The 27116-nt window shown below is 43.2% G+C and overlaps 1 protein-coding gene across 2 annotated transcripts in view; it reads right to left on the bottom strand.

Moving 5' to 3' along the window:
- The window catches only part of PARN (poly(A)-specific ribonuclease), a 157165-nt gene that overhangs the window by 90153 nt on the left and 39896 nt on the right, over positions 1-27116 (bottom strand). For both annotated transcript variants that reach the window (XM_082715015.1, XM_082715016.1), the window contains exons 19-21: positions 12391-12446; positions 11061-11147; positions 8035-8109 (exon numbers count right to left, since the gene is read on the bottom strand). In XM_082715015.1, the coding sequence (XP_082571141.1) occupies positions 8035-8109; positions 11061-11147; positions 12391-12446 (218 nt within the window). The remainder of the gene's footprint in view (positions 1-8034; positions 8110-11060; positions 11148-12390; positions 12447-27116) is intronic.

Raw genomic sequence — 27116 nt, 5'->3', positions numbered from 1 at the left:
AAGAGGCAAGAGAATATAGGACAGGAAAAATATATTTGAGTAATGTCTCAAAACTTTCTAATCTGGTGAAAGACATAAATTTACAGATTCAAGGGGTGCCTGGCATGAAATATGAAAACAGCTCAGTCCATAGAACATCTGACTTTTGATCTTGGTTGTGAATTTGAACCCCATGATGGGTGAAGAGATTACTTTAAAAAAAATATATAAAATCTTAAAAATTTTTTTTTTAAATTAAATGTACAGATTCAAGAAGTTCTGTCAACCCCAACAGGACAATTACAAAGAAAGCCATGCCAAAGTCCATCATAGTGGAATTGCTGAAAACCAATGATCCAACGACAAAGAGAAAAATCTTGAATACCCACATTTCTCTATGGCAACAAGGAGGCAAATGACTGTAGACTTCTCATGAGAAACCATGGAGACCAGAAGATAGAGGAACATCTTTAAAATGCTAAGAGAGAAATCCAGAATTCTATTTAGACAGCTAAAACATCCTACATGGATGACGGCAAAATAAAGACATATTTCAGATAAAGGACAACTAAGACAATCAGCCTGCCACCACTCCAGCACTGTAATAAATACTGATGGAAGCTCTGTAGGCTGAAGTGAGATGATACTCAAAAGAAACTTGGGTCTTCAGGAATGAATGAAGACAATACCTAAAATGAAAAATGTCAGGGTAAGGAGAAAAGAATTCAGCCTTTTAATCTCCTAAAATACACAGGACTGTTTAGAACAAAATTATAACACCACTTCGTAGGATTTATCATGTATGCATATATTACATATATGCCAATACAGCATGAAAACCAATGGGGATCGGAATAAATGGCCTTATATGCATCCTAGGTTTCCCCATTGTATGTCAAGTGGTATAATATGAACTCTAAGTAGACTGTGAAAAGTTACAGACGGTTGTTAAAATTTCTAAAGCAACCACTAAAAAATATTGCAAGGAGATGGCATATTAAAAAGGCAAGAGAGAAATTAAAATGGGATTCTTTAAAAATTTCAAATAATCCAAAAGAGGACAGGAGAGAGAAAAATGAACAAAAACAGACGGAACAAAGAACGAGCTTTAAAATGACAAAAGCATGTAAATAATCACCATACACACACACACACACACACACACACACACACACACACACACACACAGGTAAGTTGACAGTACTAGGAAAGAAAAGGAGGGGAAAACAAAAAACACAAAAAGGCCAGGGGTGCCTGGGTATCTAACTTAGCAATAATGGAATTACAACATGTAATTTGTGGGATGCACCTACAGCAGTGCTTAAAGAATAATTTGCAGCTTTAAATGTTTGTATGAGAAACAAACAAAAAAAAAAGGTGAAAATCAATGAGTAGGAAGAGTCCTGGCTACATCCAGAACACTAGTTGGCCGGGAGTGCTGGTGCACCAGAGACGAGAAGGTACAACTGAAAGTAAGAAATGGGGAAGACTTGGGGCCCCTGGGTGGCTCAGTGGGTTAAGCCTCTGCCTTCGGCTCAGGTCATGATCTCAGGGTCCTGGGATCGAGTCCCACATCGGGCTCTCTGCTCAGCAGGGAGTCTGCTTCCCTCTCTCTCTCTCTCTCTCTCTGCCTGCCTCTCCATCTACTTGTGATCTCTCTCTGTCAAATAAATAAATAAAATCTTAAAAAAAAAAAAAAAAAGAAAAAGAAATGGGGAAGACTTGCCAACTGTTAGAATGCTGAATGTCTTCCCAGATGGAAAGAGGTGGAAGCTTTATGGGCTCAAGGTGTTTAAGTACACACTTGACCAATCAGAGGCTGAGTGCTAAGCTGTACTGACCCAGGGGCAATCTCTAGAAGGTCCAGGATAAAAAATTCTACAAAGAATTTTTTTTTTTTAAGCTGACTCCATGCTAAGTGTGGAACCCCACATGGGGCTTGAACTCACGACTGTGAGATCAAGAACTAAGCGCAGATCATCAAGAGCAGGACTCTTAGCCAACTGAGTCACTTGGGCACCCCTGGAAAAATTTTTAAAAATCAATCACAGATGGTTCTACCTCTAGAAGTGGGAAGAAGAAAGGCAAAGTAAACCCAAAGCAAATAAAAGGAAGGAAGGGGGGTGTGCATGACTGGCTCATCTGGAGAAGTACACTGTGTACCTTTTCATTTTGGGGTTGTGAGTTTGGGTTCCACGTTGGGTACAGAGTTAAATAAACTTAAAAAAAGGCGGGGCGGGGGGGCGATGCCTGGATGGCGCAGTAAGTTCAACAGCCGACTCTTGGTTTCGGCTCAGGTCAGGATCTCAGGGTTGTGAAATCCCGCCTGTATCGGGCTCCAGGCTCACTGTAAAGTCTGCCGGAGATTCTCTCTCCCATTCCCTGTGCTCATAAGCACTCTCTCTCTTTCTTGCTAAAATAAATAAACGTTTTTCAAAAAAAAGAAAGGGAAAAAGAAAAAAAAAAGCGGAAACCCAATAAATGAACAAAAACAAACAATACAGAAAATGAACCAAACCAAAAGCTGGTTCTTTGCAAAGACCATCAAAATCAGTAACCCCCAGGGGCGCCTGGGTGGCTCAGTTGGTAAAGCGCCCGCCTTCAGCTCAGATCATGATCCTGGGGTCCTGGGATCGACCCCCCACAGCGGGCTCCCTGCTCAGCAGGGAGTCTGGTTCTCCCTCCCCTGTCCCTCCCCCATTTGTGGATGCTCACGGGTGGGCTCTCTCTCTCTCTCTCATATAAATAAATAAATAAAATAAAATTTAAAATATCAGTAACTCCCAACTAGTGATGAAGAAAAAATGAGAACACAAATCCACCAGTATCACATGTGAAGTAAGCAGTCATCACTACAAATTCTGCACACATCAAACGGAAAAATGCACAGATAAAGTTTAAAGTTGTAAGCATCTTTTAACAAAACAGCGCTGAACAATCGCCTTGAGTCATAACCACAACTTAATACTCATCTGTTCAGCACGAATAAAAGCTGTGCTTCTAAAAGTACAATTTAATATAAACACAAGCACAGCACCCTACCCTAGACTGAAGTGAAGCACGTCGCTCCCTCCGTGCCCACACATCGTCTTGAACAGGTTCCTCAGGCAGCATTATTGGGAATTTCTACAACTACCTGAATTTGTGCTGCCTTTACAACAAAATAATTGTCAGGTTTCTACCTCTTCTAAAGTGCCTCTATCAATCTCTGCTTTTTTAAAACTCTGGTAGTATGCTGCAATTTCCAGCTTTCAAAAGAAATGAAAAGGTTATTTTTCTCGAGCTATTCATATGAAAATTTCTAATACATTTAGGACACTCTAAAACACTCAATGACTAAACATTGAGAGTATGACTAGAAGGTCCTCTGACTTCTAAAAAATATTGCTGGGGCCCCTCTCCTATTTAATAAAGCTAAGTTAGGAATACAAATCTTAAAAATGAAGGAGCTATGCAGATGTGACCCTTAGAGATGATTTCTTGGACACCTGGGTGAGTCAGGTAATTAAGTGTCTGCCTTTGGCTCAGGTCGTGATCCTGGGGTCCCGGGAGCGAGCCCCACATTGGGCTCCCTGCTCAGCGGGAAGTCTGCTTTTCCCTTTTCCTCTGCCCATGCCCCCTAATTGCTTTCCCCCCCCTCTAATAAATAAATCAAATCTTAAAAAAAAAAAAAAAAAAAAGGCTGGGGCGCCTGGGTGGTTCAGTGGATGAAGCCTCTGCCTTCCTCTCAGGTCATGATCTTGGGGTCCGGGGATCGAGCCCCACATCAGGCTCTCTGCTCAGCGGGAAGCCTGCTTTCCCCCTTTCTGCCCACCTCTGCCTACTTGTGATCTCTCTCTCTGTCAAATAAATAAATAAAATCTTAAAAAAAAAAAAAAAGGTGATTCTTACTCCGCTACTTTGAGGAAAATTCTCAAACAGTGAGACTAGGTGATGTTCTCCATGGTCATGTACTATCTTACCTGAAAGGTTACAAGGGAGCAATGCTGAAAGCATGGCTGGTATGGGCTATCACCATCTGAACACCCCAAGGCCACAGGAGCTCTCGCCTCAGCCTTGGCAAACAAAGAAACCAGCAAACCAAATGGCACTAAGCAGAAGTTTTATTTTAAATTAAATTTTTTATTTAAATTTAACTTAACATAAACTGTATGATCAGTTTCAGAGAAGGGTTTTAATAGTATAACAAGGTTCCCTAGAAAAAGAGAACTTTCCTATTCAAGATTCTGAAAGTGGTTTTTTAAAAAATCTTGATTAAACTTAGTACTATCAAAAGACAAAGACAGGTGTCAGGTACTTACATGTAAATCAAAAATTAGTCTGTAACAGCGCCAAAGAAGCCATTACAAGCTCCTATATAAATAGGCACTTAATGATTTTTCCAGTGTTACATTATTGATCTAACAGGCCCTTCGTTTCCACTGAAATGAATAAGTAATTTGTTTAAGAGAACATTAATAAGGTTTGTAGCACTTTAGATATGCAGGGTCTCTCTCGTCATTAGAATTACCACTATCAAAAACAGATTTTCCACTGTCTTTCAATGAAAGATCTGCAAAATTTTAGAAATCATGGCAAAAGACCAGAGACATCAGATATATTCATCTTATACATGAAGGCATTTCTAAGTCCTAACAACCTTGACTATGACTTACTCATTTCAGTGAACATTTACCGTCCTCGCTCGTGTCAGCCGCTACTCGGAGCACTGAGAACACACCTGTGAGCTAGACGTCTGGCCCCTGCTCTCAGAGAGTTTACAGTCTACCAGGGAAGAGAGGCAAACAGGGTGTGTCGGCAAAGGACGTCAGGACAGCAAAGAAAATGGGACCCAATCCCCTGCACAGGGAACCGGTGTGGGGGGGCACACAACCAGAGAAATGAGTGTGTAAGCTGAGATGGGGAGGGAAGTGGGACGGCGCCCAGCTCTGAGGGAAGAGGAGGGCAGAAATCTAAGGTGGCATACGGCAAAGAGAAGTAGGGTCACAGGCACAGCACGCACAAATGGCCAGGGATTTATACACACAGTTGTCTTTTGGGGGTGCCTGGGTGGCTCCGTCGGTTAAGCATCTGCCTTTGGCTCAGGTCATGAGCCGGGGCTCAGCAGGGAGTCTGCTTCTCCCTCTCCTTCTGCCCCTCCACTCCACCCACCCCCAGAGGTATACCCTCTCGCTCTCCAAAAAAAAAAAAGAAGTGACTTTTGTGTAAGCGATGACGGTGGAAACTCAGACTTGACCAGTAATGCTGCATGTATCGAATCGGGAAACAAGAGTCATCTATTTCATCTCGGAGGAAAAAGGTAGAAAGGTCACGATTTCATCCCAGCCTCTTCGCCATGCTACCCACTCCAGCCAGGCTGCCTTCCCCGCACTAGAGAAGGAGTCAGGGGGGAATATGATGGACTCAATCACGCCTTCAGGGGAGTGCCACATGCGGGCCAACAATCACACGGCAGGGCCCCTGTGGCAACGTGATTCTGCAGCGCAGCTCCCGGATTTCAGGTGTCACGGAGTGAGACACTGAGCTGGAAACTACGGGTAAGGAGCCTTTCGGTTCCAAGTGAGGGAGCTATCGTCACAGGACAGTGAATGTGGTCTGGCAGCAACATGAAAAGAAGCAATGACCCCCACACACATCAACACAGAATTATACTCGGACATGCAAGCAGGCACCACCAGCTAGGGTCGTACAGGTTTCCAAGCACTTTTACACACTCTCATTTGTACAGGAGCTTGGAGGCCCTAGCATTTGTCAAGCCCCTGCTTGTGAAGGGCCAGCTCCCTCCTGGGCACTTAACGTTCCCGACCGCATTTCACAAAGTAACCATCACCGCCTCCACCTCTCAGCCAGAAGCCTGTGGCTTGGATAGTTTACGTAATCTGTCAGAAGGCACACGGTGGGCAGGTGGTGGAGGCGAGCTTAGGCCCTGGGGCAGTCTGGCTTCCAGGCCCATGCCATCTCCTTCCAACCCAAGGCAGAGTTTCAATGCCACCCACGTGTGACCAGCAGGAAGGCCAAAGGGTGAGGCTGAGTGGAGGAGGTGGGACTGGACCTCCAGCCGGGAGTTCCAGTTCTGTGCCCTTGCGGCTGGCCACAGGGCCTCTTGCCGAGCTCTTGGTCGCAGAGTCCCTTGCCCCTCCCTGAAGTTATTGTTGGCTCTATAATAATCAGTCCCTCTGGGTGCCATCTCATCGGTATTTCCAAGGATCGTAGGGGAGTGGATCAGAGAAATAAGCAGATACTGAAACATTTAACTAGAGACATCACTCACGTAACACCAATTCTTGGTGTCATGTCCTCCCCAAAGTATATCTCACGCTGAAATCCACTATTAAGTAACCATCATAAAAGTTCAAACTAGACCAAACTAGACTAGATTATATATATATAATCTCATGTAATTCTAATAATAACCCCAGTAAGTACTATCATCCTCAGTTTCAGAGATAAGCAGAAGCATCTCTAGGTTAAATAACCTGCCCAAGGTCACACAACTATGTAGTATAGCAGCATGATTCCAGAGCTTAAGCTTTTCAGCACAACACAGCCTATATTCCTGCAATGGTCACAGAATTAAGAACAAACACCAAAATACTCTGATCTGAATGTGTATATATGTGGAAGCTTTCATATATAATTACTCATATAGTTACATTCTCAGAATTACATAATTTTAGTATGTGATACTACTACTACTAATAAAAAGATAATACATAACAAAAAGATTTAGTATGTGATACTAATAATAATAATAAAAAGAAAAAAATTAAGGGGCTCCTGGGTGCCTCAGTCGGTTAAGCATCTGCCAATGGCTCAGGTCATGGTTCCATGATCTGAAACTGGGCTCGAGCCCTGTGTTGGGCTCCCTGGCCAGTGGGGAGTCTGCTTCTCCCTCTCCTTGTGCCCCTCCCCCCTCACTCATGCTATCTTGCTCGCTCACAAATAAATGAATAAAATGTTTAAAAAAATTAGACATATCACTTTACAATGCTATCCCTCCTACACTATTAAGTACCAGAGAAACTTGAAATCTATTTGAATAAGTGGCTGAACATCACATATTTTATTCAGTAACTTTTCAACCTAAGGAAATAGAACATTTTGAGATGGTTAATGACAAAAGTACGCAGGGTCCAGTAAGACATGTGGTGCTCCATCTTTCTACCATCCTATTTATTTTTTTTAAAGCTCTTATTTATTTATTAGTTAGAGTGAGAGAGAAAGAGAGCACAAGCAGGCAGAGTAGCAGGCAGAGGCAGAGGGAGAAGCAGGCTCCCTGCGGAGCAAGGAGCCCGATGTGGGACTCGATCCCAGGACACTGGGATCATGACCTGAGCTGAAGGTAGCCGCTTAACCGACTGAGCCACCCAGGCATCCCTTTACCATCCTATTTTAAAAGCAAATAACATATCCCAGTTTATTTATTTGTAAAACAAGTATTCGATATAAGTGTAATGAAATGAATAGACCCCACAAACTTCTAAATAAATGGGAGAAGCGTGGAAATGAGTGAACGGTGGATACAGGTATCACCTTCTGGTGTTCCCCATTCCTCTCAATTTGCTATTTCTTTTTTTTTTAAAGATTTTTATTTATTTATTTGACAGACAGAGATCACAAGTAGGCAGAGAGGCAGGCAGAGAGAGAGGAGGAAGCAGGCTCCCCGCTGAGCAGAGAGCCCAACTTGGGGCTTGATCCCAGGACCCCGGGATCATGACCTGAGCTGAAGGCAGAGGCTTTAACCCACGGAGCCACCCAGGTGCCCCTCAATTTGCTATTTCTAATTCTCAAAGCAAACCTGCAACTTGAGCGCAATGAGACGGGAACAGAAAAGAGGTAAGTGAAGAAACATATTACATAGTGTATCTAATGAATTAATAAATTTGTCTTTTTTCCTCACCTACACATGATACTCACTAATTTTCTCCTTTATTTTAGAGACAGCTCTAAACACAGCAGGCAGCAATGCCTGTGAATCAGCTGAGCAAACTTACAGTATAAATGGGCGAGCTCCCACTTTAATTAATATACAAAGCAAATGTCCAAAGCACTTACCAATCTGTACTTGTTCGGGCTGGCTGAGAGAAACAAAGGCTGATGTGTCATCGATCCAGGATATCTGAATGTTACCTGCAGTGTTGAAATAAAAATAAAGGGAACATCTGACCAAGTATATCACTATCAGACTTCATCTGCACATCTGATATATTTCAGAATATGTGTCAAATTTAAACAGAGATGAGGTGCTGGTTTAAAATTTGATCAAAATCTCAGCATTAAGCATAAAGCTTTAAAGAAGCTTTAAAAATGTTTTAAAAATAAAAGAAAGATTCTTCTGGATTAAATCCTGGGGCACTTGATATTTCAGCCCAATCTCGTGCCAGAGCTGGAAATTTCTTTCTTATCAAGATCACAACAGGGGTGCTTGGGTGGCTCAGTCAGTTAAGCATCCAACTCTTGGTTTCGGTTCAGGCCCTGATCTCATGGGTCATGAGCCCCATGCTGAGCCCCACAATGACTGGGCTTTGCACTCAGTGGGAGTCTGCTTGGACATTCTCTCCCTCTGCCCCTTCCTGTTTGCACACTCACGCTCTCTCGCTCAAATAAATAGATAAATCTTCTAAAAACACATCTTTCTAAATTTTTAGAGACACAAACTCTTAAAATCATGAACGAGAAACATAAAAGGAATCAATGTAGCAAAAAGTACGAAAAATTCCACACTGATGTCAAGGCCAGGTGAGGAAAATAGGCAGCAGAAGAGGACAAAGGAAAAGAAGGCAGCAAAGAGAGAAAACTAAGATGGGCTGAAATAGAAAAGCCACTGAGAAGGGCAGAAAGCAGTCTAGTGAAACAGAACGATTTTCACATGAAGGGACAAACCCTCAAGAAAGGCTAACAAGCTGCAGACAGAACAGAACAGAGCATGGGAAGGAGTGGGTGGTGGGGCAGAAAACCAAAGGGAAAGCAGACGCCTAATTGTTTGACTACTGCTCTTCTTGAAAAAACACGGGAAGACTGGCATTATTAAAAATGGGTAAACAGGGGCGCCTGGGTGGCTCAGTGGGTTAAAGCCTCTGCCTTCGGCTCGGGTCATGATCTTGAGGTCCTGGGACCGAGCTCCCTGTTGGGGGAGCCTGCTCTGCTCGGCGGGGAGCCTGCTTCTGTGTCCTCCTCTCTGCCTAGCTCTCTGCCTACTTGTGATTTTTGTCTGTCAAATAACTAAATAAAATCTTTAAAAAAAAAATGAGTAAACATCAATGGAATTTATTAGTGAAAAAATGTTTCAATTCCTAAAAAGATTTCCAAGGCTACGAATGCTTACAAACTGCTGTCTCATTGTCACAGGATAATAACTCAATTCCTGCTGCACAGCAAGGTGCCATAATGACTTTCTCCATTACAAAAGTCACTCCTCTACCTTGTGTGTTTTAGATATATAGTAACAGTGAATGTGCCCTAAATAGTTACTATGTGCCACATACTATTCTAAATGCCTTCATGAATCAGCTCATTTATTCCTCATGAAATGCTTATGTAGTAAGCGGTATTGCCATCATCATCGTCATTGTCACCAATGAGGACACAAAGGAACAGAGAGGCTACTTGTCTGATATCATACAACTGATTCTTTTTAATTAAAATGAAAACAAAATTCTATTCAGAGCATCCTACTTAATTTAGCCAATTAAAGGCTGACTACATAAGGGTAAGAACTTAATAATACAAAATGAGAAAAAAAAACAGCAACAACATCAAAAGCTCTCAAAAGAAATGAGCTGTGAAATTCCACTGCATCTCTAGATCTGTATTTAAATTAAAAAGCAGGACTAGAATTTCAAAAGTTGTTGAGACTGTCTGCAAAGACTAGGATAACTTTCCTGAAACATACCCGCTTTCACTTACTTTTCTAAAAATTGTCTGTAAAGTGTTTTACTTATAAAAGCTAATAAATATATGCTTATTTTAGAAAATACAGAAAAGTTGGGGCACCTGGGTAGCTCAGTGGGTTAAGTTCTTGATTTCGGCTCAGGTCATTATCTCAGGGCCATGAGATCGAGCCCCTTGCCAGGCTCTGAGCTGGACACAAAGTCTCCTTAATATTCTCTTCCTCTCCCTCTGCCCCTCCCCTCCTCTTTCTTTCTTTCTGTCTCTCTTTCCCTCCCTCCCTAAAAAATAAAAATACAAAAAAGCATAAAGAGGAAGAAAAAAAAAACCTATCTAAAACAATCAGTGATAATAGCATGAGGCTTCCTTCCAGTCTGATTTCTATACAAAGAATTAAAAAAAAAAAATAATAAGTTATACAGGAACTCTACTTTGTTTCTGCTTTTTACACTAAATGTTAAAACAAAAACACTTTACCATCTTTTAATAAACTCTTCAAATATTTTTTAAATGGCTACATACTAGCCTGTTGAGGCGGTCCATAAACATTTACTAAACAGTCTTATTATTGGCTGTTTGTGCTGTTTTACTTTCTCCAAGAATTTCTAAAGAGAACAGCTTAAGTACTTCATTTGTTAAAATAAACAGGCACTGCTGAAGACTTATAGTCTGAAAGACTTTATAAATGCTAATCAGAAGATGGTTCATCTCAACCTATCACCTGACCTGTTAAAAAGGAATTAGAAGAACTGCCCTACCGCATACGTAAGTCATCTCTTGGTCCTCTCAAACATCTGCGTTCCTCTGCTTGGACTAGTCAATGTCAAGCAGTGACCGCCTGCCCTTATGAAAAAAATCTTCTCTCCGAATTTTATCTTAAAAATGATTTATCTTCAGCCTAGTTCTATTTTCCATGGTCGGCAGTAAGGGCAGTCATAGTACTAGTATCCTGGTTTCCGTGGAGTACTAACAGCACTCCAGTGTGGGGTGCTGTCGAAAGTTCTTCAGATCATGTTAGTACAAAGATACCAGCATACCAAACCCTGAAACATTCCATGAGTGAAACTAAATCCTTGCACAGTAATATTCGTTCGTCCAAGGTGAAGCTGTCATTCAGTATACCTATCGCCACCCGGACAGACCAAAAACATAGCAAAATCACAAAACCACATAAGGACTTAAGAGTTACTTACCAAAGGCACTAAAAAGTTGGTAAAGGTCGCTGGTTTTCCACTCTTTGGGGAAGGTCACATGGAGAACATGATCCCGTTTCGGTTGCACTATGGGACAAATTTTGGATAAGAGGTTGACAACCGAAAAGTGAACAATACACCAGGGGTTCTTTAATGAAACTATCCCCCAGCTAACTTGAGGAATTGCTAGGAATGACTCATGATTACGAAACGAAACCTCTCAATGTATTTCGAGTTAGCTTCCACTGGGGCTCTGATACTTTATAGAACCCACAACGGGTTGAACCCTGACAATTCTACATGGACCATCTTTGCTCATGAAGTTCTCATGAAAATTATTTCAAGGTGGGGAGGGGCAGAAAGGCTGCTTTGTTGAAGACATTTCATGAAACACTTAACTTTCTGCTATTACTCTAGTGGTCCACGTGTTTATTCAGCGCACCATCCAAATCCAATGGACTGAGTTTAAGGAGCGGGCCAGTCCTGAGTCACAGTCTCATGTTCTAATCTCACACCTGCCACTGAACGATGCATCTCAGAGCAAGAGACCCAACCTCTCTAGCCACTCATAGCTATGTATCGGAAATGATGATATTTAGCTTGCAGAACTGTTGCAAGAGGAGTGCATCAAAACAGATGTCTGATCTCAGGGGGAGGGGGGAGACACTTGTGTGGTCCGCTTATCACAGCGGTGGCTGTTACCAACAGGCACGGCTCACCTGTTTCTATACCCCTCTGGCATGGATTTTAAGGCAAATAAACCAAGGCTAGAAAAAAAGTAATGGAAAAGAGTGGGACAGCGAGGAGGAGAAAATAGGAAATAATTCAAAGCAGCAGCAATCACCTCCCAGACAGGCCTTCCAAGATTTTCAATGAAAAAGAGAGAAAAAAACCCCAAAACCCACCATATATATATATATATATATTATATTAAATTATATTATATATGTATATACGTACATATATATATGCAAATAGCCAGAAACTAGAGAACTTATGGTTACTGACAGAGCTAGCCATCTCAAAATTTGTTATGCATATTTATTGGAAATTATGAATTTAGAGTTCGAGTGAAAACGAACTAATGAAGAGAAGATATATATTCTTTTAAAATTCAACTCATGCATAAACTGGAAAATATAAGTAAAGAGATGAGTTAATCAAGACCCAAGGGTACCATTAACTTAAGCATACTATTCATATCAACCACAAAATCACTGCCTGTTTTTAAGTGAATGAGGCTCTTTCTTCAGTAATACTTTTCTTGCTATCCCTTCCAGACCACACACTTCAATGTGCAGAGGCCATGAGAAAATAAAAATTCACTCACAGTCTGGGCCTTCCAAGTTTAGGTAGGGGATATCCATGACTCTCATAAGAAATAACCTACAAAAAGGAAAGAAAAACAGGCGATGGGCAAATTTCTATTAAAAACCTGATACAGGCATCTATTAAATTCTTTACTGATGGTTCTTATTTAGATCACTCCATTCCTGAAATCATTTGAAAAAGCTCTTACGATTCTCCACAAAGATCTTTTTTCTAGAGAACTAAATGTTATAAACAGGAAAAAAAAAAAAAAAAAAACAATCTTTGGTATTCTGAAAACCTACAAAAGTTCCTGGCAGTCAACAGCTACTCAATAAACATGAGCTAAATGAATGAAATTAGTAATCAGAGTCAAAAGAAAGTCTTCTTCAGGTCTGCTCATTAGTCAAGGGAGACAGAGAGAAAACAAATGTTACAGAATACTAACCATCTTTCTGACTTCTGAACTGTTCCCACAAATTATAAAGGGAACCCCTATGATTGCTGTTTTGTGAGCTGAGAATGATAGCACAGACACCTTTTTTTTTTTAAACTGAAGTGGAAAGTCACCGGATAAATACCAATCTCATTGGGTGAATTACACAGTCTGAAATAAGTGACCATCTCAGAAGCTCATGCTATTACTGTCGTTTAAAACATATTAGAAGCACAAAACAAAACAATGTTTGGTAAAGAAAGCTATTGCACTAATATAAAACATACATCAGTCACTTTTTGTATACCCTCCAAAGAAAAAGCTACAGAAGCTCTTAAAAAGGAGGTCGTGTAAATTACAACTCTGTAATGCCATTCAATTTTATTTTTTTTAATTTGCAAGATTATGGACAAAGTATCAGGCATTCTGTTGTTTGCAAGATGATTTTAATACATTTTACTCAGATGACAATACAGAGTACGTTTCTCGTAGAGACTGCATTATACAGCAAATTAAAATGGCAGTAAGAGCCCAACAAGCAATTAGTTTGGCTTCACTGACCCACAATTAAGGCACATTATTACCAGGCACTCAGAAGCCAAGCAGGGCATGCTCTAGTTTACAAACGGAATCATCAGCGTAAATAACAGTGTTCGGTTAATGCCAGAAAAAAACGAAGTCATGGTACTCTGTGGTTTAAGAATTGTTGCCTGGCCTACAATTTAATCAACCAAATCCTAAGGCTAAGAAACCAATTTTATTTTTAGTTCACTAATTTACGCTCAAGCATACTATTCTGGTTCTGGGATCCATTGTACCCAATTCAATCATTAATACTGGTGATGCCAGAAGACACTAAGACCTACAGAGCACCCAGCACCAAGGAGTTTCTCAGCAATGACAGCTACAACTACTACTGCCAACCAGAACCTGTGAAGTTATTCCTGGGTGAGAAGGCTCACCCTTTTGATGCTTCACAAAATTTTCAATTTTCCATTTAGTAAATTTAGAGACTGTCCCCCAATTCTAAAAACCAAGTAAATAAAAACCCTTAATTTAAAAGTTAATGGAACATATCGAGCACCATAAAAATAATTTAATTTTTTTTACCCTAACCTCAACAGAGGAATAAAAGCTGAATCGACAAGTTCATTGCTATACCGTCAAATCCCCCCCCAAATCAAAATGGACCTCAAGATTCAGTAAGATGATCGGGGGCTGGGGCGGGCAGTAAATTATAGTTCATCATCTCAAAAGAGCATTACACAGGGGCGCCTGGGTGGCTCAGAGGGTTAAAGTCTCTGCCTTTGGCTTGGGTCATAATCTCAGGGTCCGGGGATTGAGCCCTGTATCCGGCTCTCTGCTCAGCAGGGAGCCTGCTTCCTCCTCTCTCTCTCTCTCTCTCTCTCTCTGTCTGCCTCTCTGCCTACTTGTGATCTCTGTCAAATAAATAAATAAAATCTTAAAAAAAAAAGAGCATTAAACAATCCAAGTTAACTATGAAAACTTCAAAGTATTTTAGGATTTTTGTTCTACTTCTGTAAAAGTGATATTGGAATCTTTTTTTTTTTTTTAATTTTTATTTAAATTCCAGTTAGTTAACATACAGTGTTATATTGGTTTCGGGTGTACAATTTAGTGGTTCAGCACTTCCACACATCACCCAGTGCTCATCACCAGTGCACCCCTTAACCCCCATCCCCTGTTTCACCCACCCGCCCCCTCTGCCTGCCCCCACTCTGGTGACCATCAGTTTGTTCTGTAGAGTTAAGAATGTGTTTATTAGGATGCCTGGGTGGCTCAGTGGGTTAAAGCCGTTGCCTTCAGCTCAGGTCATGGTCTCAGGGTCCTGGGATCGAGTCCCACATCGGGCTCTCTACTCAGCAGGGAGCCTGCTTCCTCCTCTCTCTCTCTCTCTCTCTCCCTCTGCCTGCCTCTCCATCTACTTGTGATCTCTCTCTGTCAAATAAATAAATAAAATCTTAAAAAAAAAAAAGAATGTGTTTATTAGTTTGCCTCTCTTTTTCTCCCCTAAGCTGCTTGTTTCTTAAACTCCACATACAGGTGAAATCATATGGTGTTTGTCTTTCTCTTACTGACCTCATTTAGCATAATACTCTCTAGCTCTCTCGTAGGAATGCAAACGGGTGCAGCCACTCTGGGGAACAGTATGGAGGTGCCTCAAAAAGTTAAAAACAGCACTGCCCTATGATCTGGCAATGGCACTACTAGGTATTTACCCCAAAACTCCAAAACTACTAATTCGAAGGGGTTCATGCACCCCAATGTTTATAGCAGCATTATCTATGATAGCCAAGTTATGGAGAGAGCCCAAATGTCCATTAACAGAGGCGTGGATAAAGAAGATCTGGTGTATGTGTACACACACACACACACACACACACACACACACACATATGTATACACACACACACATACATATACACAGTGGAGTATTACTCAGCCATAAAAAAGAATGAAATCTTGCCATTTGGAACAGCATAAATGGAGCTAGAGTGTATTATGGTAAGCAAAATAAGCCAGTCAGAGAAAGACAAATACCGTATGATTTAACTTATATGTGGAATTTAAGAAACAAAACAAGCGAGTGAAGGAAAATGAGAGAGAGACACAAACCAAGAAACAGACTCTTAACTCTAGAGAACACATGGATGGCGGGGAAGGGGGAGGATGGGGGACAGGGGGGCCGGGGATTAAGGAGCTCACTTGTGACAGGCACTGGGTGAGACATGAAAGGTGAATCACTCTACTGTACGCCCGAAACTAGTGTTATACTATACGTTAACTGGAATTTAAATAAAAACTTTTTTTAAAGTCCCAAATTTTATACTACAAATACAGTTTTGTAAAATATTTCTCATTAAACTAAGAAATAAAAATACCCCTCCATCCCCATTAAAACCAAAAAAAAAGCCAAAGATTTTGGAAAACTGAGCTTTGTTTTTTAAAATTCCTCTTACTATTACTTTTTAAACTGAAAAAAAAGAAAATAGGGCCACCTGGGTGGCTCACTTGATTAAGCACCCAAGTCTTGGTTTCGACTCAGAGCGTGATGTCAGGGATGGGAGGTCGAGCCCAGAGCCAGGCTCCGCACTCCACAGAGTCTGCCCGAGATTCTCGCTCTCCTTCTGCCCCTCACCCTGCTGCTGCGTGCTTGCTCTCTCCCTTCCTCTCTCCCTCTCAAATACATATTTTTTAAAAATAAAGAAAGAAAAGAAAGGCCAACAGAACGGAGAGGTCCAGGGGAAACACAGATACCCTCAGAGACGCACAACTAAACATGCCCGTTAAATCAATCTTGTGTGTCCTGTGCACTATCTCACCTGCCACGGGCAGAGCAATATAAGGTAAAATCACATGTCCAAGGACGCAATTGCTTGATTTCTTTTTAAAATACAGTTTTATTTCTAAAATCATGGGACCTCACTAGTAAACTGAGAAAATCTGTTGTCTTATAAACAGCACTAAGAATTACACTTTTGGGGGTGGCTGGGTGGCTCAGTGGGTTAAAGCCTCTGCCTCCAGCTCAGATCATGATCCCAGGGTCCTGGGATCAAGCCCCACATTGGGCTCCCTGCTCAGCAGGGAGCCTGCCTCCCCTCCTCTCTCTCTGTTTGCCTCTCTGCCTACTTGTGATCTCTCTGTCAAATAAATAAATAAAATCTTTAAAAAAAAAAAAAAAAAAGAATTACACTTTTAAAAGGAGAACTCCCGGGCGCCTGGGTGGCTCAGTGGATTAAGCCGCTGCCTTCAGCTCAGGTCATGATCTCAGGGTTCTGGGATCGAGCCCCGCATCGGGCTCTCTGCTCGGCGGGGAGCCTGCTTCCCTCTCTCTCTCTGCCTGCCTCTCTGCCTGCTTGTCATCTCTCTCTCTGTCAAATAAATAAATAAAATCTTTTTAAAAAAATTTAAAAAATAAAAGGAGAACTCCCCAACTGAACTCACCATATTAAGTGTCTCGAAACTTTTTTTGAAGGGTATCTTTTGGCGCCCAACACACAGACAATTTGTTTTCTAAGATTTCATCTGAATTTCACCACTGACCAAAATAAGTAAAAATCTGTTCTTAGCTAAAAGACTCAATAGATTTTTTCTTTTAAAGTTAGTTAGTTAATTCCACACTATCTTCTTTGCTTGCTCAACGCTTTCACTAAATAGAAACCCCTTTCAAATAAATTATTACTCACTCCTCCCCAATGCCTCCATGTCTGGGCTTTAGAGAGAAATGAATAGTCCTGAGCCCTGGGGGAACACGCAGACCAACTCTGTGTGTGACTTGGCAGCCCGCGCCTCTGGAGAAAGCCTTGCAATTGGGAAACCGACCCTAAAGTTGTAGCTGGGCGTCACTGGAATGGAACCAAAGTCAACTCCCCAGTGGCCTCCCACCCCGGGGCCAGGGCTGTCTGGAAGCCGCAGCTCTGGGCACATCCCTGCCCTTCTGAAGCAAAGTCGCATTTCGTTATATGCATGCCTCCTACAGACTGGCTGTCAGAAGGCCGACACCTCCCTAAGAGGTTCTGATCAAAGACCTCACACAGGGATCATCTGTGCGACAATGTCCACCCGCACCCAAGAGGGAACGATCTGGGCAAGCAGGGAGGGTGGAAACACACAGGAGAAAGGTACTGAAGCGTGCTTTTGCACAAGCCTTCAACTGCAGTTATTAGAGACATGTGGACCAATACTTGCACCAAATGGTATTTCTGTTGTAGTCAAGATCCCAGATGGCCCTGATTCAGTGGCGACGTGACAGGGTGGGAGTCTTGCCACCTTCCCGCCAGCCTTCTTGATGAAGTATTATTTCAGCGCTTATTGGCTAAAAGGGTTGACACTAACTCTGTCGAAGATGAAGATTTAAACTTGTATTTGATACAGTTGCCAATTTTACACCAAGAATCTCGCCTAAGAAACCATAAATTCCAGTTCACATTCTAGACACCGCGAAACAAAGTTTACCCTTTTGGGCATCAATCAGGTTTTTAGTTTCTACAACCATATGACTGATGATGCTGTTAATCTCCGTTACCGAACATGTCTGGAAAGATCCAACAGTAAAGCACAGCAAACCCTTGAGCTCATCGGACTGGGTAACATCAGGTCAGCGTCTTGAATGGGTAGCTCCCCAGCACGAGCTGTGCACAGTGCCTTTATCTCCCACATGCTGCGTGGCACTCACAAAAAGCCACCTGCCAATGTCCTTTCCAAACCTGGGCAGCATGACACTGTGGCCTAGACTGTGTGAGAAGGCTTGCTGGCCACTGAAGAATTCCATCCCAGATAGAAAACTTCTTAGGAGCCCAGACTCTTGAGCCCTTATCAAAAGGCCCAGATCAACAACATTGGCACCACCGGGGAACCTGTTAGAAATGCAGATTCCCAGGCCCTACCTGCGATGTGGGGACTCAGACACTCTGGGGACTGAGAATCAGAGATTGAGCAGAATGTGAAAAGAGTATGTTCAATGTTGTGCTGCCGTTAATAACGATTCATTAATCAACCTGCATAATAATGACCAAGATGTTGTGCCAACTTCCCCAAAAAGCATTAGTCTTAATGATTTGTTTACACTGAATGAGTCTGGCTTAGAAGAACACAAAATTATCCAAATAGCAAGGACTACCTCAGAATCCAGGAAGCAATAAGTGAAGTCTTCTACTGCTCCCTGAAACCAGGAGCTCAACTGTGGCAAGCAATTAGCTTCTCTGCAAGAGATAAATTGGGCGAAATCACTGCTGACCACTTTTGTTCTCGTTTTTAAGAAGACAGAGAAAAAAGATTACTAATACCACTCTTTTGGCAACTCATTGCCAAAGTCCAACCTGGCTCTGGGAATTGGTCACAAATGATCACCTCTAGCATCACACGTTAAACTTCAGCACTAATGCAGCACCAGAGACCAGCAAACCCTTGCGTGAATAACACCTACGACACTAATGAAAACACCTCTCACCTTATCAGGTGAGAACTGTCTGACCTTACCAGCAAGTTTCAGACACTGATTCTGGCAACCACAAAGCGCACGGGGCTGTTCTAAGAACTACACTAAGATCAAAGGTCATTCTCTGGTGACACAACAGCTTGCCTTGGATTGTGCCTTATCTGAACCATCCCCCAGTTGTCTAGCGAATAAGAACCGATTGCACAAGGATGCCAGTGTTAACCCATTTTATGCAGCTAAGCTTAAAAAACGAGGCAAAAGTGATATTCAAAAATGCACACCCAGTAAGTCCCAAAGGTGATTCAGGAACACTGCTCACGAGAGGCTCAGATCTCTGGGAACGGAAAAGATCCTTACAGTTCTTTAAGATTCTGCATTATCACATCTATGTACGTTATCAGTGATTCTACTCGGAAATGAAAGAAAATACTTAATTCTGTTCTCACAGCAGCATGCTTTCCGGTGCTATGTTCGAAGGTAGAGAAAGAAAGCGAATCAGAGTGGTGTGTCAATGGTCACTTTTTAAAAAAGCAACTAGCAAAAAAATGGTCATGCCCATTTGTAGTGCGGGGAAGTGCTTAAGGACCAGCGGTCCAACCACAAAGGTTAGGTTTTAAGTGGATCACGCGATAGCCACCCGACAAACCACTGAACACCACCCCACATGACGCTGGCCACTAGTTTTAACGTCTTTCAAAAATTTACTATTGCCTTTTTCTAAGTTACAAAATTATAGAACTAGTATACTCTCAATCAGTAAATGAATTATATTGATGTTAATTAGTAAATGAAACAGATAGAGAAAACACACTGCTAGGGCATTCATTAAAATGAAGGGATTTGGGGATGCCTGGGTAGCTCAGTGGGTTAAAGTCTCTGCCTTCGGCTCAGGTCATGATCTCAGTGTCCTGCAATTGAGCCCTGCATTGGGCTCCCTGCTCAGCAGGGAGCCTGCTTCCTCCTCTCTCTCTGCCTGCCTCTCTGCCTACTTGTGATCTCTCTCTATCAAATAAATAAAATCTTAAAAAAATAAAATAAAATGAAGGGATTTTGTGGGGGGTGGCGGCTAGGGGAATTATGAGTGGGTATTTTGTTTCAATCAGAAAAGAGTGCATATATGGGTGTGTGTGTGTATACCTATAGATAGGTATCATATATAGATACCTATATATATCTATATATATATACCTAGATACATATTTTTTTAAGTATGAAGTTCCTGATTAAAATAACAATATTTATCATTATATGTTCAGCTTCTTTGACCCTCTGGTGTCTGCAGGACAGGTAGATAAGTACTAGCCTCATCGTACCAGGAACTTTCGAGAAAGCAGGTTTTTCCAAGTTCAGTGGGTTACCTTTGGTCAGCAAAGAAGCAGAGAGACAGGATACAGACCCAAAGCCTCTCACTACTAGCTCTACACTAATGCCCCCCACCACCTTCTGCTGGGTGCGTCTCACATGTGGCTTTTAACCTGAGCTGTTTCCAAAGCCTCGATGTGAAATGGCGAGGCTGGAGTCCCAGCAGAAGCAGGGACAAGTCAGGGAAAAGTCAGCTTTTTAGTCTTCAATCACCACCCAAGCCCCTAGTGGGTATAAGTGAAGCAAGAGCTTACGATACAAGCTTCCAGAAACATTTTTTGGGGGCGGGGAATGCTCTAAGGGCTGGCTGAATGGCAGCAGAGCCCAGACACGCAACATGAGGCTGCCGTGTGAGCAAGAGCCTTGGGTAGGGTGAAATTTCAAGGCAATGGGAATGATAGGCAGCAAGCAAGGCCGAGCTGTGCGAAGTGAAAAGGACATTCCCACATTTGCGGTGCAAAAGGAGCTGCTACCCTGGGGTGTCAGGGCATTGGGCTTCCTAGGCACACCGGCCCCACACACTGTGATCGCCCTCAGGAAACCAGCGAATTGGCACATCCCAGGTTGGGGGAGACCTACAGGGGCCTGAATACAAGAGCGTGTCTTAGGTGATGTCAGACCTGGACACACAGAGCCAGACCTGAATGATCTGGAAGGATTTCTAAAGTCACGGCAAGCCTGCATAAAGAACAGCACTGCGTATCTGGTCTCTTTCCCTGGCCAAAAGAAAAACCTGAAGCCACACCAGACTCTTCCGTCTTCCTCCTAGAAATGCACTTTTTCATTCAATGAGCAAAAATTTGCATTTGTTCACCTGCTTTCTTCTGGATGACACTTCTGTTCCTAAAAAGCTTTATCTCAAAAAAAAAAAAAAATTATCTCAAAAAAAAAGGGAGAGAGAAATTTCGAAATAAAACTGCATTCTTCTCACACCACTGAAGCCTGGGATACAGAGACGTGCAGTAAAATCTCATCTGAACAGAATTTGAGCAGTGAATTAATTCAAGGCTCACCCCCAAGTCCCAAGCCTTCCAAAGGAAAATTGAAACCTTTAACGACTGCCAGCCCTACTGTACTTGCAAATGGTCTTGGTGTTTCCTTCAGGGCACAGCAGTAAAAGCACTTCATAAGAACCTTGTATGCAAGGGTTCATCATTATACATATTTATGTGCTATAAAAAACTAATTTTATCATCCAGGGTAAGAAGCATGCAGACATCTCTCACAAAACAAGCTCATTTATTCTGCTCACTAAAGCACTTGTGTAAAATACGAAGGCAACCACTGGCTGGAGGGGACTTACTGTGGCATTGGTTATTTTAATATCACTCAGGCGGGGGGCACACAGCTTTCAATGAAGTCACTTGATGTTTTGACAAATAGAGCGTTACCCGACATCTGTCCTGAAGCCAACCTATGGCCTTTCTTAAACAGATACAACATTAGAAACAAGGAGGGGAGGAGAAGAGGAAGGAAAAAAAAAAAGAAAGAAAAAGCCAGCAGCTCATTTGAACAATCCCCATCAAATGAACCGTATCAAATTACATCAAATAAAAATGTTAAACTAAGCATTATACAAAGGCAATGATGCCTGCACAGCCCATGAAACAGCAGAGTATAAAGTGTCAAGGGAAACCAGCCCCTCATAATCCCGTGGATAGAGTCAACATCTTTCATGACGATGAGCTCAAGACAAAAATCAAGGAAAAGGAAATCTTTCAAAGATACTAGCATGGTCTCTTCAGAAAATGTGCAACCCACCGCAGAACTCTCTCTATAGAAACTCTGTGCTGGAGGGAGGGGGGAGAAACCACTCCCAGTCGAGGACTGACCTGGCTTATCCCTGATTCTGCCATTTCTGAGACCCCTGGCAAACAGTCTTAGATTTTAAATGGGGACATTATTGGGGCACCCACTTGGTAGAGGGCATAACTCTTCATCTCGGGATTATGAGTTCAATCCCCACGTTGGGTGTAGAGATCACTTAAAAATAAGATCTGCAAGGGGTGCCTGGCTGGCTCAGTAGTTTGAGCCTCTGCCTTCGGCACAGGTCATGATCTCAGCGATCCTGGGATCGAGCCCCACATCCGGCTCTCTGCTCAGCAGGGAGCCTGCTTCCCCATCCCACCCCACCCCTGCCTGCCTCTCTACCTACTTGTGTTCTCTCTGTCAAATAAATAAAGAAAATCTTAAAAAAAAAAAGATAAGATCTGCAAATGGGGACATTATTTATCTCTGAGGGTTGCTGGCAGCAATCATAGTACATGCAAGGAAATGACGTAGGTAACTCACTGAAGAGTGGAAAGCTTTCAGTAGCGAAGCTTCTGGCGTGCGGTGCTACCTAACTGGTACTACAGCTAGTATCAGATTTTCAGTATCACCATATGCTGGGGACGCTTAAATTATATGAATAAAATGTTAAATGGTCTCGGAAATAACTATTGCCTGGTTTTTCCCAGCCAGAGCCAAAGCAAGGTGAGGAATACCTAAGAATGCAGACTTTACCACTAACAGCCGATAGCCCCCGGAACTAGCAAGCCGGCAAGACAGGTCCGTCGTCTGTGCCCTTGGAGATTTCTTTAAAAAGAAGGCTTCTGGGGAGCCTGGGTGGCTCAGTGGGTTAAAGCCTCTACCTTCAGCTCAAGTCATGATCTTGGGGTCCTGGCATGGGGCCCCGCATTGGGCTCTCTGCTCAGCAGAGAGCCTGCTTCCTCCTCCTCTCTCTCTGCCTGCCTCTCTGCCTACTTGTGATCTCTGTCTGTCAAATAAAACAAATAAAATCTTTTTAAATAAATAAATAAAATAAAAAGAAGCCTTCTGAAAAAGCCACAGACACGGTTCACCTGATACAAGTCTGGCAATCCGGACCACAAGGAAGAAATCAGACGAGCAATACCAACTTGAGGCCAGCACCCTCTACCCAAAGAAGTCAGGATCCCAGTCTTAAGAAGCCAGACGGGAGGCCTGAGCATCATTCATTGGGCCCTGGACTCATCTGTCTTTTGCCTTTCTGAGAACCAGTGTATTACAGAACTTTCAGGGTAACCAAACCAAGTCGATTCTTGGAGAGTCCTTCTATCCTAGTAACTCGGGGAACCTAAAGTGAAGCGAACATGACTTGGGCTAAGATAAAGGGCTCTGGTTTGGGTATGTGAGGATGAAATACCTCCTGTGCGCTGGGGCAAAATACATTCTGCACACTGTGGAGAAACCTTCTGGAAAGTGGGAGGCTGCTCTCAGCATTCGCAATGCTGTGATTTTACTCCCCATGGCGCTGGACTCCAAGATTTGCACAATCCCGAGAAGGTTGAAAATGGACTCTACATTTTGTAAGAGGCATACTTCTTGGCTATGATTGAAAAATAACGTCCGTAAGAGCACCACAGTCCACTTCTAACCGGGGCAGAATGAGTGGCAGACGATGCTCCCTAGCCCTGGCACAAAATCCATTTGGGGCAGAAGCGAAAGGGCAAAGGATATTACCCCTTCATTCAAAAACCACAGATGCAAATGCAGAATTAAAGGGTAACACTACCATGCTGTTGGCCAAGCCAGCCGGTCGGCCATGGAGGGTCCCACAGTCACCACCACCACTACTGTCTGCCTGCATCCTGCCTCCCTGAGCCCTCGGTTCTGGGATCCCCAGGGGCTCCTGTGGCCAGAGGCATACACACGGCACAGCTGCTCCCAATGGCACATGAACGGAGGAGACCATGCCCTTCCCTTCACTGCTTTTCCAGCATCTAAGGCTCAAGACACGTGAGCGTGACCCACACTCGGGCAGAGAGTCTGTTCTTCCCATTCATGACCAAACCTTGCAGCAAGACCTTTTTCATTAAGATACAAAAACAGGCAGAGTTTTCTTAAGAGAATTCCAGGATGCTGTTTCTCTATACAAAGGATTTTAGTGCCATCCTGCATGTCTGCCTCTTTCCTGCTCACAGCACAGAGACTGCCACCCAAGAAAATCCAGCTAAGTACACAAGGCCCGCTCTGCAACTCTACCACTACCCCCCAGTGCCAGGAAAAAACGAGAATTACGTTACTTTCTTGGAAGTTCACTGTGGGGAAAGCTACAGCAGCAACTCCGCTCCCCATCAGGCCACACTCTGTGCTGGGGGCCTTTTTGATGCTTCTCTCCAAGCTGAGGTCAAGCCTCCCAGGGGGCCATTTATGCTCTTCCTTTCATAGATGGAGCAACCCAGCTTCAGAAAGGATGATGGTCCCACCGAGGGGCTTGAAGGCCCAGCCCGCAGCCTCTGCTCTATCCAGCATGCTTCTGCAGCCCTGTAAACAAGCAAACCCCGGCCGAGGTCCAGGCATGGACTCACATGCACACATTACAAGGCTTCCGTGCCTAAGAAGCAATCTAAACCTCAGATGGTGAATAAACAGAGAAGAAAAATGCTCTGCGTATTTGCGAAGTATCAGTCATTCTCACAGACTGAGATCTCCTGGAAGCAGTGAGTTGCTCAAAAGGGAACAGTTCACAGAAGGACAAATGCAGAGAGACTGGAAAGTAGATCAGAGGTTCCCAGGAGCTGAGGGGAGGCAGGAGCAAAGACTTAGTGCTTCATGGTTACAGGACTGCTGCCCGGAGTGAGCAAGAAGTTCTGAGAACAGAATGATGATGTTGGCAGAAATATTGTGAATGTCAGTAGCGCCACTGAATCGCAGACTTAAAAATGTTTAAGGGGCACCTGGGTAGCTCAGTTGGTTAAGTATCTGACTCTTGATTTTGGCTTAGGTCATGATCTCAGGGTCATGAGATCAAGTCCTGTGTAGGGCTCTACATTGGGCAAGGAGCCTGCTTAAGATTCTCTCTCTCCCTCCCCCTGCCTCCCTCCATGTACTCTCTCCCTCTCAAATAAATAAGCAAATCTTTAAAAAAAAAAAATGTTTAAGGGGCATCTGGGTGGCTCAGTGGGTTAAGCCTCTGCCTTCGGCTTGGGTCATGATCTCAGTGTCCTGGGATCGAGTCCCACATCGGGCTCTCTGCTCGGCGGGGAGCCTGCTTTCCCCTCTCTCTCTGCCTGCCTCTCTGCTTACTTGTGATCTCTCTCTGTGTGACATAAATAAAATCTTTTAAAAATAAATAAATAAATAAATAAATAAATGTTTAAAATGGCAAATTGCAGGCTACACATGTTTTATGATAATTTTTTCTAAAGTAATAACTCCATACACCAAAAACCGTTGAACTGTACATTTTAACTGCGTGATTTGGTATGTGAATTTATATCCTCATAAAGTGGTTAAAAAAATAAAAATAAACAGCTTCCCACAGGTTACAAAGTAAATGCCATTTCTTTCCTCTCCTGTCAGTAAAAATCTACACCTCGAAGTGCTACAATGGCACAAACACTGAGAATCGACCACATGCCTCCAAGGGCAAAACCAGCAAGTAGAGAAAACCCATGCAAACCTTCTCCCTGGACACCACTGAGTTACATGGGGCCTTTCCTCCTCCCCTTCCCTTTTCGGATCAAGGCCCCTGTTTAAATGCGAGGTCCCACCTTCAGGGTGTGTGCGGTACAAAAGGTATAATGAGGGATGCCTGGGTGGCTCAGTCAGTTTAGTGTGTCAGACTCTTGGTTTCAGCTCAGGTCATGCACTCAGGGTCATGAGATCGAGCCCCAATGTCAGCTCCGCACAGAGTCTGCTTGGGATTCTCTCTCCCCCTCTCCCTTTGCCCCTCCTTCCCTGCCCCTAAAAATAAATGGATGAATAAAATCTTAAAAAAAAAAAAAGGTATGATTATAGGGCGTCTTCTATGAAAGCAGAACAGGCCTCCATGTGCTCCCTGCATCTGGTCAGAGACACACAGTGTCCAAGCAGAAACGTCCCCACGGCAGTGACTGCAGCAGCGGGCTGACCGAGAGCCACCATGTGCCAGGCATTTTACATACACACTTGCCTCTTACCCTCACTACACCCCTATCAAATGGGTATGAACGATCTCCATTTACAGACGAAGAATGTGAGATACAGAGAGGGTAAGTAACTTGCCCGAGATCGCACAGATGTAAGAAGTGGGGCTGGGATTCAAAGCCAGATGCCTGATTGCAGAGACCACAACTACGCTACACTACACGACAGCCCAGAGTGCAGCAATTCTACTGGAGAAGCTAATCAAGTGATCTAAAAATTTTACATGCAAATAGAACCAGTTCCACTGAAATCTGTGACATCCCCCGCCGCGCCTCCCCAATGGCATAAACTGTGTTGTAACTCTTGCTTACGCGGGGGTGTCGCAGGTCTCACAGTGGGGAAAATCACTGTAATAACGCAGGGGGCTTTATACCCAACCTGAATGGTCCGTAAAAACACATTTGACCCTCACCCAGGATGCTAAAAGCCGACAGCAAACACTGGGAATCCGAACAGATTAGCCTCATCCTCCTGTTATTCCAGCACCTTCTGTATAAGGGAAGGACCAGCAGGACAGAAGATAAGCAGGGTCTGCACTTCCAGAGTTCTGGGACAACTCGCTGGCGGCCTGGCACTCCACGGCACTCCGCATGAATGGCTGCTGCCTGTCAAGGGAGCAAATGAGCTTTGCTCTTCCCATTATCACCACAAGGGCCGGGAAGAAAGGAATTCTGCTTACCTATAATCTTTCAGTCTGAAATTTCTCTGATGTCAAACAGGACCCACAGGCATATATTACTGTAAAGGAGAACAACTTGCTACCAGCATGTGATGGCTTTCCGTGGAGGAAAAGGGAAAAAACATGGTGCTTTATTTCAGGTGTCAAAATGATCCCTCTGCCTCTACACTGATCATGGTTACCTGTTCCTACACAACCTTCTGTAAATTGCTGTACTCATCTGAATGACACAACCTCGACAGACGCTCCAAAGCAAGGCCAGCTGGGTCCCTTACGTCCCAAGGGAACACGCTCCATCAGCACCTGATTTCTCATCAGCAAACCCTAAGAGGTGGGTACAGGCAAAAGTGAACACTTAACACGGGCTCCAATTTTATACCC

This window comes from Mustela nivalis, assembly GCF_964662115.1.
Source record: "Mustela nivalis genome assembly, chromosome: 19".
Lineage (NCBI taxonomy): Eukaryota > Metazoa > Chordata > Mammalia > Carnivora > Mustelidae > Mustela > Mustela nivalis.
The sequence above is the reverse complement of the archived record's forward strand: the minus strand, read 5'-3'. Positions and strand labels throughout refer to the sequence as shown.